Source organism: Dermochelys coriacea, chromosome 4 (assembly GCF_009764565.3).
Source record: "Dermochelys coriacea isolate rDerCor1 chromosome 4, rDerCor1.pri.v4, whole genome shotgun sequence".
NCBI classification, from domain to species: Eukaryota; Metazoa; Chordata; order Testudines; family Dermochelyidae; genus Dermochelys; species Dermochelys coriacea.
Genome location: NC_050071.1, coordinates 55,252,510 through 55,267,024, shown reverse-complemented (window position 1 = coordinate 55,267,024; position 14,515 = coordinate 55,252,510). Strand labels below are relative to the sequence as shown.

The 14,515-nt window shown below is 42.9% G+C and overlaps 1 protein-coding gene across 1 annotated transcript in view; it reads right to left on the bottom strand.

Annotated features, from left to right (window-relative positions):
• Nucleotides 1-14,515, bottom strand: part of SMARCA5 (SWI/SNF related, matrix associated, actin dependent regulator of chromatin, subfamily a, member 5) — a 51,003-nt gene that overhangs the window by 21,790 nt on the left and 14,698 nt on the right. The window contains 6 exon segments of the mRNA XM_038400867.2: nt 3,602-3,828; nt 4,154-4,263; nt 7,482-7,550; nt 8,805-8,866; nt 8,869-8,940; nt 9,029-9,182. Of these exon segments, the coding sequence (XP_038256795.1) occupies nt 3,602-3,828; nt 4,154-4,263; nt 7,482-7,550; nt 8,805-8,866; nt 8,869-8,940; nt 9,029-9,182 (694 nt within the window).

Genomic DNA, 14,515 nt, shown 5'->3' with positions numbered 1-14,515 from the left:
CAGGGAACACGGCTGCTGATGAGGAAACAAGTACTCCTATCCCTTGGATGGGACAAAGTACTTGCATTCGAACCCCCTTGCAGTTGGGCGGAGAGGGGGAGAATAGATGCCAGGGTCTGCCAGAGAATTTTTACATTGTCTGTATAGCTTTAATTGGGCAGAGCAACCCTGGGCAGGCCCTCCGGTGTTAGGATATCGACCATAGGGTTTGATAACCTCCTTTGCCTGCAACCCTATGTTGCAGGCTATCCTGCACAGGAGGTCCTGGTATGCCCTATGATCTATCGGTAGAGGTCCACAAGCCAAGGCCCCTGCCACTGCCTCATCGGGGACGAGGATGACAAGGCTAGGAGTGGCACGGAGTCCTCTTGTCCCTCAAACTCTCTGGCCTCCTCCTCCTGTTTGATATCTGGGCCCTGTGGGCTGACCCACATTGCGACAGTAGCCTTGTCCGCAATCTATGTTGTCACCGTGGCAACCTCTGTGATGACCTGGGCCACCTGCTCATGGGAAGTAGCAGTCTCCGATCCCTTAGGGGCTGGACGATCCCTAGGTGGTTGGGGTGCTCTGGTTTCGGAGACAACCGAACGAGAGTCCCTGGAGAACAAACCCTGGGCCTGGCGATAAGCCCGGGGGTCCAAAAGGGCCATTGCAGCTGAGGCTGCGAGTGCGGAGGCCAAGCTACAGGTGCCTTGCTCCTATGTGTGTGGGAACAGCGCCCACTGTGGCAGAAGTGGAATGATTCCGCATCCGAGTCAGACGACCCCGATCTGGACCATGGCAGCACCAACCAGTATTGCACAGGGGATCGGTGCCAATGTCCCCGCATCGGGGATCGATGCTGAGAGCTGGGTGCTGGAGATCATTGCCTCTCTAACAGTTCCAGAGATCTTGATTGCCTGGGCAGCGCCGGGGAAAAGCATAAGGGGTCCCGAGATGGCTGCCGGCGAGCGGGAGCGGCGCCAAGGAGAACGGCACCGTACAGGAGGAGAATGCCGCATCATACCTGGCTTCCCTCTAGATGGTGCCAGGCATAGAGGTACGGGGGGGGGGGGGCTAATCCCTGACAGCCAGGAGTTGCGGTGCCATCAGTTCACAACTCCCTGTCAGCTTTGAAAGTGTCCGGGGAGGAGGGTAACTCCAATTCCTCCACCTGGCACTGCCTGTCTGAGGGAGTTACGGGGCACCAGACTCAACAGTCCCCCACCAGGGAACCAAAATCAACGGTACTGACTCTTGACTTTTGGGTGCAGAATGCTCCTTCCCGGGATGAACTGCTGATACACCCAGAGGCCGAGACACCTTCGGCTTCTGTGAGTGGCCTCTGTCAGTTTTCTTCCCCTTTCTTCCCCCCCCGGTACTGACAAGTGGGAACAGTGCCAGGTACTCTGCAGTGCTGGAGAGCAGTGCCGAGGATCTCTGGACTCTGTTCTCAGTGCGGTATTGTGCACCAAGGCCAGAGTGCTGCACACTGATTCGCTCAGCGCCAGGACCCCAGGCTTGGAGGCAGGTTGAGGACAAAGAGAGGACTCCATCAAAAACTGTTTGAGATGGAAGTCCCGCTCTTTTTTTTTGTCCTGGGTGGAAAGGACCTGCAGATTTTGCACCTGTCTGTTTGGTGCTCTTCCCCCAGACACTTCAGGCATACATCGTGGGGGTCGCCTGTTGACATGGGCTTACTGCAGGTCCCACACAGTTTAAACACTTGACCCCGAGGGAAGGAAATGGATAGGGTGAAACCCCAATCCCTAACCAAAAGTATAACTCTAAATTACGCTAAACTAAGAAGTGAAACCTATGCTAAACTATAGACCTAACCAACAAGCTACGGGAAGCACTCATGAGGCAAGTGAACGCTATTCCAATGACCGTCACCAGCAATAAGAAGGAACTGAAGGGAGGGGTCGGGTCTGGTCAGCAGGATCATATATTGAGCGCCATTAAGGCGCCACTCCAGGGGCTCCATGGCTGACCCGACAGGTGCTGCTAAGGGAAAATTTTCAGACAATCGTGCATGCGCACACCTGATTGGAATTGATGTGAACACACACTCGAAGAACCACCTCATTTAATATGGAACTTTTAAATGAATAACAGAAATACATATGTAATGCTGACCTGCAATACTCAGATATTGCTATTCAATATTTTACTCAATGAATGTCCACAGCGTTATCAGAGACATATCAATATTGTTTAAAATTCTTCATCCTTAGTGTGAGAATGATAATGATCCTTTACTGCAAGTTATATACAAGGACAACTTAAAACACAAAGGCACACACTAAATAAGGATTTCAATAGAAACAACCATTGATTCACCTTTTCATTAAAAAAGTGTAATTAAAATCAAGCCATTCCTCCCATACCCTTGTGCAAATACTTGAAAATTTAAAGATGAACTGAGCAATTTGGGATATTAAAGCATTTAACAAGTATGATGATTTAAACACATTTTTAAAATAAATCCTCTAAGAGGCAAATACCCACTTGAATGCTGGTCTTGGTAAGTAAGTCAAGAATGTGTTCTACTGCAACACAACAGAACTGCAAACTCCCTATCCTGTTTATGGTGTTCATAAATGGCAAAAAAAATTGCCACCGTTATTTCTTCCATGTTCAGTTAGTTATGACACTTACCCTTTACACTGGATAAGTACCTATTCACTGCAATCCATTTTTAGTTAATCCAGATAATCTTTTCTAGGACTAAAGGCAACAGTCACATGACAGCAGAAACTGAAAGAGTGTATAGCAACAAGCCTCATAAGCAAAAAATGCCAACACTATCATTTTGATTTGTTAACTCCTATCTCCGGTCTTATGGCATCCATCACTATAGTGTCGGAATATCTCCCAAGGGACAAAGCAAAAATACAGGCCAAAGGGCTAAGCCTAGGTTTACTTCCTATTGCCTATGGCTGTTTTTCTTTAACATCTTCCCTTGCCCCTAAGTTTTCTACTGTCTCCTCCTTTGCTGTGCTTAGGTCTGTCTGTAAAAACATTAACTGAATTAGTAAATTTTATGCTTTGTTCTGAAGGAAGTAATATTTGTAGTGAACAGGAGCTCCCACAGTAATGAATTCCAGAGCCCTTACCCTGTTGCCAAGAAAGCATCGTTTCCCCACTTTCACAAGTTTCCCCTTGAGTTTCATATGTCCTGAGAATGTTGCCATTAAGGAAGACTGACATGCTCCAAGGTACCTTGGAACAATTCCAATAGATGGCCTTGAAGGTTAACATCAAGGTTTTGAATATGATCTGGTATCTTATAGAGAGCCGGATATAGTTAGCAGAACTCCACAGTGATGTGCTTTTGGCACCTGTTGCTGAGAAAACAGGTTACTACATTCAGGACCAACTGAAGCTTCAGTGGCCCCCACTTAACTGAAGAACAGATTTCAAAGTCCTGATCCAGATCTATAAAACCTTTAATGGACTGTGATCCAATTACCTATGAGGCCACCCTAGCCTCCACAACATCTATGATCTACAGAGAAAATACATCTGGAGATTAAATTTCATCTATTAAAATCAAATGAATCAGACAAGCAATCAGACAAATGATTCAAACACATCAGGAAAGAAATATGAGTCATACCTTGTTCTTTCAACTTTGGTAGCAGTTTGTCCAATACCACCATTTTGCCACTGTTGGTAACCAAATGCATATCTGTTGTGTAAGGTGGACCAGGTTCTGCTCCATCGAAGAGGTAAGGATGATTGCAACATTTTCGCAATTGCATCAGGATGTTCAACAGTCTCATTTTGTCCAACTTCCCAGCAGAGTTCAATATATCTATATCCTTCATTAAGATTCGTGTATACCTATAATTGAAAAAGCGATACTTAAATTATGTAAAGGCCCTCTTATTGTATAAGTTATAAAGCAAGAATTCAAAAGCAGACCCTTCCCCATTCCATAAGAAGAGCTCACTGATGACTGCATAAACAGCAACTTAGGCATTAGGTAAAGCTATCACAAGGAAACATTAAATTCCTCCCAGCTGGTTGCATCATAAGCAATTAAATCAGGTTCTGCACAATACAACAGCATTTTTCTGCAGAAGTTGTAGATTAATTAGTTCAGTTGTAGGCAGCAGGTTTCTAGTCAGCTTTAACAGTAGTACAGACAAATGCCTGAATTACTTACCATTCTCTTTGCATTTTGCTTAGACCCACATAAATTTTAACTTCCTTCTTTGGAGGCAAACTCTTTTCTACATCAGCTTTAATACGGCGTAGGAGGAATGGCCTTAGCACCTGGAGAAGATTGAATGTTTAGGCTGAGTTTCAAATAAAGCAAGAAATTGAAGTCTTTCATGTTTCTTATTTCCTAGACAAGCAAGAGCTATCAATAAAATAGAGAAGATTCACTGAATACATTTCTAAAAACAAATCCATTGATACTTCAAAGCCATGTTTCATTGAAACTCTAGGAGGAACAAACTCCAGACCATAAGTAGGTCCTCTGGAAAAATGATTAACACAGACAGCTATCTTCCAGAGGAACACGTTTGAGTTTCTTCTGAAGGATTCAAATCAGACCATCTTGAAGAGCCAGAGGGAGAAAAGGAAGAAATACTAGCCTGGTTAATACCAGTATTGCTATGATCCAAATGCCCCACCTCTGTTTTTGTTATCAAGCATGGCAAGCAGTTACAGATAACTAGCTTCATAAGGATACCCCATAAATCAAAGTGGCATCACTGATATGAAAAGCTGCTAGAGATGCCCATGTTCATTTCTGTCCATAAAGCCCTAACTCTAAGAGATGATCTCACAAGAATTTTGTTTTGTCGTCATCCCCCCACTCCCGCCAAGTGGTAAGAGTTATCTGTGCCAGACAAAATGAGTAGGAACACCTTACACTTCTGAATTTTTTTCAAATTTTAGTGTTTCTGGTACTTTCAATGTATAAGATTCAAGCTGGAAAAAGATTTAGATTCACCAGTTTCAGTTTCTTTAGGGTCAGTTTCATATTCTGGTTTCTAATGTACTTACATTACAACTCAAAATGGGTGACTTTTTGTCAAATCTGTTTTGACAAAAAAAATGATTTTTCAATTAAATAAAATGTTTCACAAGTGGCTGTTTTCCACAGAAAATTGATTGCCTGCCAAAAATAAAATATTTCAGTTCAGATATGCTCCCATAGTACATAGATATGCTCCCATGCTGCACTGCAGCCATGGGACATCATAATGCATTGTCTACCCTCATCAAAAGGGGAGACTGATGCACCATGGGAGAGTTAGTAAGAACAGAGAGCCAGGCCTACAGAGGAGAATAGGATCATAAGAATATGGGAGTTGTGCTTTGAACATATAAAATGCTAAGGACCCGATTTTTCAGAATGATAGGGATCTCAAATTGTACACCCAGAATTACAGGACACTTTTGACTTTAATCTCTCTGTACCTTAGTTCCTCATCTGCAAAATATGGCTAATACTCCCTCATCTCACAGGGATGTTGTGAAAATACATTTACCAATATTTATGAAGCACTCAGATACTATAGAGGTAAGTGCCATACAAAAGCGAGAGGAAATAAATAAATTCTGTCTTCAGAACACGGGTTTAGGAGAGCGTTCAGTAAATAAGGCATTGGGACACATTTGAACAGTGACAAGAAAAACTATTAAATAGCTGCTCATTAAATTAGCACCATCCATCCTGTGGACAGAATGAGGCAGGGGTCCCGTGGGAAAAAAACAGCATGTGATCTTCTAACTAAAGACTGTATCACAATGCATATGCACAAGGGAACTCAATTAAAGTTGAACAACCTTAAGGTCACATAAACACCACCCTATATCGGAAACCTACTGACCGCTATTCCTACCTACATGCCTCTAGCTTTCATCCAGATCATACCACTCGATCCATTGTCTACAGCCAAGCTCTACGATATAACCGCATTTGCTCCAACCCCTCAGACAAAGACAAACACCTACAAGATCTCTATCATGCATTCCTACAACTACAATACCCACCTGCTGAAGTGAAGAAACAGATTGACAGAGCCAGAAGAGTACCCAGAAGTCACCTACTACAGGACAGGCCCAACAAAGAAAATAACAGAACGCCACTAGCCATCACCTTCAGCCCCCAACTAAAACCTCTCCAACGCATCATCAAGGATCTACAACCTATCCTGAAGGACGACCCATCACTCTCACAGATCTTGGGAGACAGGCCAGTCCTTGCTTACAGACAGCCCCCCAATCTGAAGCAAATACTCACCAGCAACCACACACCACACAACAGAACCACTAACCCAGGAACCTATCCCTGCAACAAAGCCCGTTGCCAACTCTGTCCACATATCTATTCAGGGGATACCATCATAGGGCCTAATCACATCAGCCACACTATCAGAGGCTCCTTCACCTGCGCATCTACCAATGTGATATATGCCATCATGTGCAGCAATGCCCCTCTGCCATGTACATTGGCCAAACTGGACAGTCTCTACGTAAAAGAATGAATGGACACAAATCAGACGTCAAGAATTGTAACATTCAAAAACCAGTTGGAGAACACTTCAATCTCTCTGGTCACTCGATCACAGACCTAAGAGTGGCTATCCTTCAACAAAAAGCTTCAAAAACAGACTCCAACGAGAGACTGCTGAATTGGAATTAATTTGCAAACTGGATACAATTAACTTAGGCTTGAATAGAGACTAGGAATGGATGAGTCATTACACAAAGTAAAACTATTTCCCCATGGTATTTCTCCCCCCCCACCCCCACTGTTCCTCTGATATTCTTGTTAACTGCTGGAATAGCCTACCTTGCTTGTCACCATGAAAGGTTTTCCTCCTCCTCCCCCCCCCACTGCTGGTGATGGCTTATCTTAAGTGATCATTCTCCTTACAGTGTGTATGATAAACCCATTGTTTCATGTTCTCTGTGTGTGTATATAAATCTCTCCTGTTTTTTCCACCAAATGCATCCGATGAAGTGAGCTGTAGCTCACAAAAGCTTATGCTCTAATAAATTTGTTAGTCTCTAAGGTGCCACAAGTACTCCTCACAAGTACTCCTTTTCTTTTAACCTTAATTCAAGCATTTCCTAATATGAATGCTTGACTCCGCAACCTTAATATTCTTTTAACATGGGGGGTGGGGTTGAACGCACACAATACCTGTTTACATTGGAATTTGTATACCTTTTTCAAAACCTAAGATCTGGGCTTAAAACTATTTAACCAGGCCTATTTAAGAATGAAATACATCCTTTGCATCACTGAAGTCAGGATGCAATTATTCTGCAAAATGGTCTGAAAGTCTAGTATATGTTTTGGAATAAGGATATTTTCCTTAATGTTCTATGAGCAAAGACATCAGAAAAGTCTTTGGAACAAGTGGACTGGTTAATGACATAATACTCTTCCACATTATATGAACATGACACATACAAAACAAAAAACACACACAAAAAAAAAAAAAAAAAAAAAAAAAAAAAAAACTTACCATGTGGAGACGTTCCACCAGCTTTTGATCTCCAAGACAGTTATTTGTATCAAACCATGAATCGAAGTCCTATATTAATAAAATGTTTTATATATAGAAATCATTTTATTACACCAAGGAAGTTAATCTACTGCAATAAAGAAAGTAGTTCACCAATGACCCTGTTACAAATTCAATTTAAATTCACAAGTAATTAAGTATATGATATGTAATCAGCTATAATAATATAAGTACATTATACTAGGTACGACTGAATCCCCCCAAGAGGTTTGTACTGCTTAACTATGTCAGTATCTGGCCAGATATGGTTATAGCAGTACAAAACTGTATAACTCACCCTTAAGTACAATGCTGATTTTGTGACACTATGCTTATTTCCACATCTGTCACAAAACAGGATGACTTCACAACAGAAGCTGATATAGGAGGAAGACAGTTTGTTCAAAATCAAAGAATAGAAAAATACAGAAAGCAAACAGCCAAGTAGTTGCTTTTGGAATCAAAGTGCTGTTTCTTGTTTGCTCCAATATGAAGGTCATTTTTTCTCATGGTCATTATGGAAGACCTTGGTACACTCATAACAACATTAATGTACCAGCTCTTTTCTGCTGAAGGGAGCCACCACAGTCAGATCTTCTATAGTAAGAATATCACTACCAGCTCTGGGCTGGATGCCACTGAGCATTTGATGGATGGAAAAGGTGGGGAGCTATGCATGCTACCTGAATACATTGCAAAGCTTCTTCTCCCACAGGGGCTAAAGCATAAGCACATAACTAAGCTTAAGCAAAAGCACATAACCTTAAGCAAAACAACCTTACTGAATCTGGACTTAAATACACTGCCTTTGCAGCACCATCAGATGTGGGCACAAGGCACTCAAGCCTGGCAGTGAGTGCACTACACAATTGCATTGGCTTTCCCAACTCATATGGGATCAAAATCTTGCTAACTAAATTTCAAGATGTGAAGACTAAATAAAAAAAGATTCTTAAAATCTGATTTGATAATAAAAGTTAGTCATTTAAGATACCACAGTACAGAATCCTTCTTTAAAAATCAGCAGCATGAAAATGAGTATCAAATCACAGTGACTGAAACACCCATTGTGTGTGCTAAGTGGACAATATGTTTAAAACAACTTACAGTGGACAATATACTGGATTAATTCATCTACATACTATACCTTTCAACAACCAGAATGAATGGACTGTCAGTCACAACATAATTAACCAGGTCTATTAAAGTTATTTGTATTTCTCTCAAGTCAGTAGATTATTAAAAATTAATTAAACTCAGTTAAAGAAAAATAAGAAACATTACATCAGCTGAGTTAAAGACATATGGCAAAAGAAAGTTGAGAAGTGTGCCCCAGAGTTCATGCAATTGTTCTGAAGTGGAGTTCCAGTTAACAGCAGCCGATTTGTCGTCTTGAATTCCCTCACAATTTCTGACAACTGAAAAGATCAAGACAATTATCGAGACCATATATTGTAAAGATCTGTAATCCATGCAAGGTATACTTTGAGTAAATTCTAAATTACCTTTGGATTTTTCATTTTTGATCCTGTGGGCTTCATCTATAACTAGATATCTCCAGTTAAATTTTTTGAACACAGATTTCTCTTTAATAAGCATTTCATATGATGTTACACAGACATCCCATTCTCCTGGCAACAATACATCTCGGACAAAGGCAGCCTGGTTAGAAAGAAGGAAAAAAAAAAAAAACTTAATTCTTGATGATTAACTACCATATCTCATAACTAAAACAAATCAAAATATATTCTGTCTAGTGTTCAAAACAAAACTTCCCCCTCACATTGCAAAGTTAGGGGTTAAAAATAAAATTAATTGTAGCCTCAAGCAACAGATATGCTTTCTAGTCTTAGAGATTCGCTAGACTGAACAAGTGCCAATATCTCATTTTTAAGTGAGGAAAGAAAAGTGAGCTTCAGATATCAGTCTTTACCAGAAGAGTAGGCACAAAAGTTTTTGAATGGGTAAATTGTAAGGTTAAAAATCATAAAGGAGCACTAACACCAGTAATGTTATATTTTCAGTTGGATTAGAGCAATGGTCCCCCAACTGGGGGGGCGCAGAGGAACGTTCGGGGGAGCACCACCAAACTCCACTCCTGGCCCCAACGCCAGCTGCCAGCCCTGCACCCAGGGATCTGTGCTCCACTGTGGCTGCTGGCCTCAGTCCCTGCTCTGCTCCCACCCCTGCCCCCAGCTGTGTCCCCAGTCTCGGCCCCCTTATTCCTGTCCACGTCCCCATCCTCCTGAATGGGGTGATGCTCCTGGCTGTGGGGGTGGGTGCGGACAAAAGTAAGAGGAGGTGTGAGGTAAGTTTGGGGACCAAACTGATTAGAGTATAACGGGTCTGGAGTATGTAAAGCAAATCCAAGCTGTGAATCCGCTAGGCTAATTAAAAAAAAAAAAAAAAAAAAACTGAGCTACTGAGTGCTGTCATCTAGGTACTACAATACGGCCCAACAATGGAGAATCCAAAAAGAAAGGTTATTTGACAATAACTGGACTTCAAGATGTGTGGTCCCTATCCTCTAATCCACTGCCAGTGCGCATGCTCTTGAGACCAGAAGATTCTTGCTACCAGCGTACATTAATCCATGCCTGGGCCCCTCTCCTCCTCATGCTCTGAACCAAGGTCATGGTAGAGGAAGCACAGACCAACTGCCTCTTTAGTACCTTTTGACCACAAAATAACCCTAGGATATGGCACCAAAGAACAGGGGAAGAATGGCGGGTAGCGGAATGCAGATAGGGACCACACATCTTAAAGAACTCCAGTTAACCTTATGGTTAAGGTACATAACCATTCTTCTTTGAGTGATAGTCCTGATCTGTATTCCACTGTGGGTGAGTCAACAAGTAGTATTCATTGAGTAGGAGAGTGCAAGGACCAATGCTGTACCACTGGAGGACTGTTCTGCTAAATGATGCGTCAGCTGTAGAAGCTTGCACTGGGGACATAACATCTTGTGAACACAGCCCCATGTTGCCACTTTAAGGATTTCCAGGAGAAGGACTTCTCAAACAGAGGCTATTGAAGCAGCCTGAGCTTTGAGTGGGCCCTCACACTCTTCAGGGGAGGAACTGCTGTTAACTCATTACAGAGCAACATGCAACCTGAAATTCAATCGGACAGTCTTTGGGATGAGATAGCTTCACATTCTGCAAAGGATACAAATAATCTAGATGATTTCCTAAAAGGATTTAGTCCTCTGCAGGTAGTGTCAACGCTCAACCGACATCCAGAGAGCAAAGCTTCCCATCCTCATTGGTGACATACAGCTTTAAGAAGAAGACCAGTCAATTAATTCTGAGATCACCTTGGGGATGAAATTTGGGTATAATCTCAGAGACACTCTGTCCCTATGTAAAACAGATTAACCACAAGGGCTCCCAGCTCACCTACTCTTCTGGCTGTAGCGATAGCCACCACAAATCAATAGGTGAGCTAAGGAACATATGTCTAAGGGTTCAAACAGAATTTTCATTAATGCTGATGGGACCTCAATCTAGTCCCAAGTTGGGGTAGGTTTCAATATCAGGGGAAAAGTTCTAACAATGTACCTGTCACAGGATGGGTAAGGATCGAGTGTTTGTCAACCAAAGGGAACAGATGCTGATACCTGTTATGTGCACCCAGAGACAGCAAAGGAGAAACACCTGAAGTCTTTGAGGACAGGAGATATTTTCAGGTGACAGGAATGTCCGAATCTTCTGGTGTTACCTGAAAGTATTGACACCAGACAGAAAATCATTTCTACTTTGAAATGTAGCACATTCCTGTTTGACGCATTCCTATTACTAAAGATATGCTCTTCTGAGCATGTCCTTTCTAGATTTGTTGCCCATCCAAATACCAGGCTGTTAGGTGAAGGAAAGTTGGACTGGGATGCCTTTGTGCTGGGTCAATAGGAACAGCTGGATACGGATGCATGGACATGCTGACATGTGGAATGTCAGGAAACCAGAATTGTCTGGGCCATCTAGGAGCTATAAGAATCACCAAGGCTCCCACTTGCTTGATCTTTCTGAGGGCCCAGGGTAAGAGTGGAAGAGGTGTGAAGGCATATGTTAGTTGTCCCAACAATGGTAGTAGAAAAGAGTCTCCTCAGGATCCCTGACCTTGAGTCCCCCAGAACAGTAGATTGGGCATTTCTTGTTCTCCTGACACACAGAGAGGTTCCAAGATAGGGGCCCCCATTGTGGAAATATGTTATGAACCACTGAATTATGTAGCTCTCATTCACGGTCCCTGGAGAAGCGCTCCTTGAGGTTCTCTCAGAGGTGCTCTGCCAAGAGAAAATACACCAGCTCCAAAGCGTGATGTCTTCTATATAAAGAAAGGGGGAGACCTTACTCCTCCTTATTTATTGATGCAGAACACTTGCCATTTCAGACATGACTTGGACATGCAGGGTTACAATAAATGGTATGAATCATTTGCAGGCTTCATGGACTACCCACAGCTCCAGGAGATTTCTATGCAATTGGAATTTGGCGAGAGGGGGTCTATATACTTTGTGCTACATATTCATATTGAGCTTCCCATGCTTTGTAAGGAAGTATCCGTGATCAATCCCTCTGTAGGTGGAGGAGAGTCAAGGGGACCACACACACACTACTTCCTTGTTCTTCCACCAGAAGAGGGAAGCTTGCACTCTGAGGTGGCAAGACTAAATTTGTCCAAACTGTTTACTCAGTATGTAAGCTATCTGCATCCAATCCTGCAGACATCAAAGGTAAAGTCTTATGAAGGGTGTCAAGTACATGAAGCCATATGACAAAAGAAGGAGGCAGACATGAACAGACATCTGCGGGTGCAGTTGAAGTGGAGTGATGAGATTCTTATGAACTGGAATCTGTCCTGAGGTAGGTAAGCATGACACTAATACAGTCCAGGGTTGCCATAATAAAGTCTATAGTCTTTGGGGGAACTAAAATGGACTTTTCTACATTTGCTCAAGGTCCCAATGAGTGCAAGAGTGAGTAGGGAGCAGTTTGCTATCTGCACCTCTTTAGATTTTCCCATTAGTAACCAGTCACTGAGGTAGGGGAAACTGATGAGCCCAGGCAGCCGAAGTGGGCTGCCAGTATCATCTTTGTGAACACCCACAGCGATGTTGCATGGCCGAAGAGGAGCACTCTGGTTTGGTAATAGTCCTGACCTACAGTGAATCTCCAGAATCTTCTGTGTGCAGGATGGATGTCTATGCAGAAGTAGTCATCCTTCAAATCAAGAGCAGCAAACCTATCACCCTTGTTCAATGAAGAAATTAAAGAGGACAGGGTGACCATCATGAACTTTAATCACAGGATGAAAATGCTCAGCTGTCTGAAATCCAAGTTTGGTCTCCATCCTCCTTTCTTTTTGGGGATGAGGAAATATTTCAAGTAACATCCCTTTCTTTTGCGCTGAGCAAGTATCGGTTCCTTCACTCCCAGATGGAGCAGAGTCTATTTCTTGACTAAGCATCAGGGGTCCCCGAACAGGAACAAGGGAGGAGCTTTTTGGATGGGTTACAGGGATTGATCTGTAGCTCCTGAAGCTGCCATCAAAAAGTGCCTTCTAGTGTGAAGCTGGAGTTGGAAAGAGAGCAAAGGTCATATTTTTGCTATGCTGCACTCTCTGTTGCTTCTTGGGCGGCTCATAACGCCTTTGATGATAAAAGAGTTGAAGGGCTGGTCACTGCTTTTATGGTTCAATCTGTGGTGTTTGCTTTGTGGGGCTGGAGCGTAGACCAAGATGGCAGAGGGTTGCCCTGGAGTCCTTTAGTCAACGTTCTGACACATCTGTCTTTTCACTGAACAAATTGTTTTCCTCAAAGGGCAGATCCTTCACTATGGATTGGATTTGTAGCTTCTATCCTCTGGATTTCCCAAACTCCCAATGCACAACTATCATTGCCATCAAGCAGAAGGTTGTATCCAAAGCATCAACAAAGGCCTTACAAGCATTTGCCCTCCTTGATGAACGTTTTGAACTGCAATCTATCCTCTTGCAGGAGTTTGTCAGTGAATCCACAAACTTAGTATGTAATTAATAAAATCATACTTTGACATTAGTGCTGTCATTAGTGATAGGTTTTACTTCAACCAACTTGGAGTTCCACATAGCAAACTTTTTCCACACAGCAAAAGGTCTAAGCTTCCTTATAGGAAGGAGCAGATCTGGTCTGATGTTGTCAGTCATTTTTAGCCACAGCCTGAATTATTAATGAACTTGGAGCAGGATGCATGAATATAAATTCTGCTTCATTAGTTGGTATAAAGTACTTCTCTGTTCTTTTCGGAGCAGCTATGCTAGATAGCTTGGTGGTTCCAAGATGGCCTCATTAATGGGATGTGCCACCTTGCTAAATCCAGCACTCTGAGGAAAATCCTGCACTTCGAGAGGAATCTAGAGTGTATTTGCAATCCTCCTTAACAGGTCTTGAAACTGCCTTTAGTCATTAAGAAGTGAAGGTGGAGCTGGTGCAACCACCTTGTCTGGAGATAACCCCATCAGATCTGGTTCTTCCTCTTCCTCCATTAGTTCCTGAGGAGGTTCAGAATCTTCTCTAAGGTGATGGTTATCTGGATTCTTGATGGGACTGCAGACAAGGGGGGAAGTGGACTCCATTCTTTTTGCATCACAGCAGTGTTGGACTTGTCACTGTCTTTGGTACCAACAACTCACTATGGTGCAACAGCATCGGCTTCCATTTCCCTCATTAGTATCGGGGACAGTTCCACTCCTGCATTAACACCGATTTCTGGGCGCTCTTGCTTTTTGGAGCAGAGACCAGTACCATGCTCTGACATTCCTATATCAGGGTACAGAGTCTCACCCAGCTTAGAAAGCGCCAGAAAAGAGGTTCTCTTCTTGGATGAGGACCTGGAGGGGGATTTTTTCTTGCTTCTTGTGAGAGTGTTTCCTATCCTCCTCATGCCCTCGTTTGGAGTCCTTGGTTTTACCCCTATCGGCCATGGAGCCAGCGATCACCATGCTCCAAAGGGCAC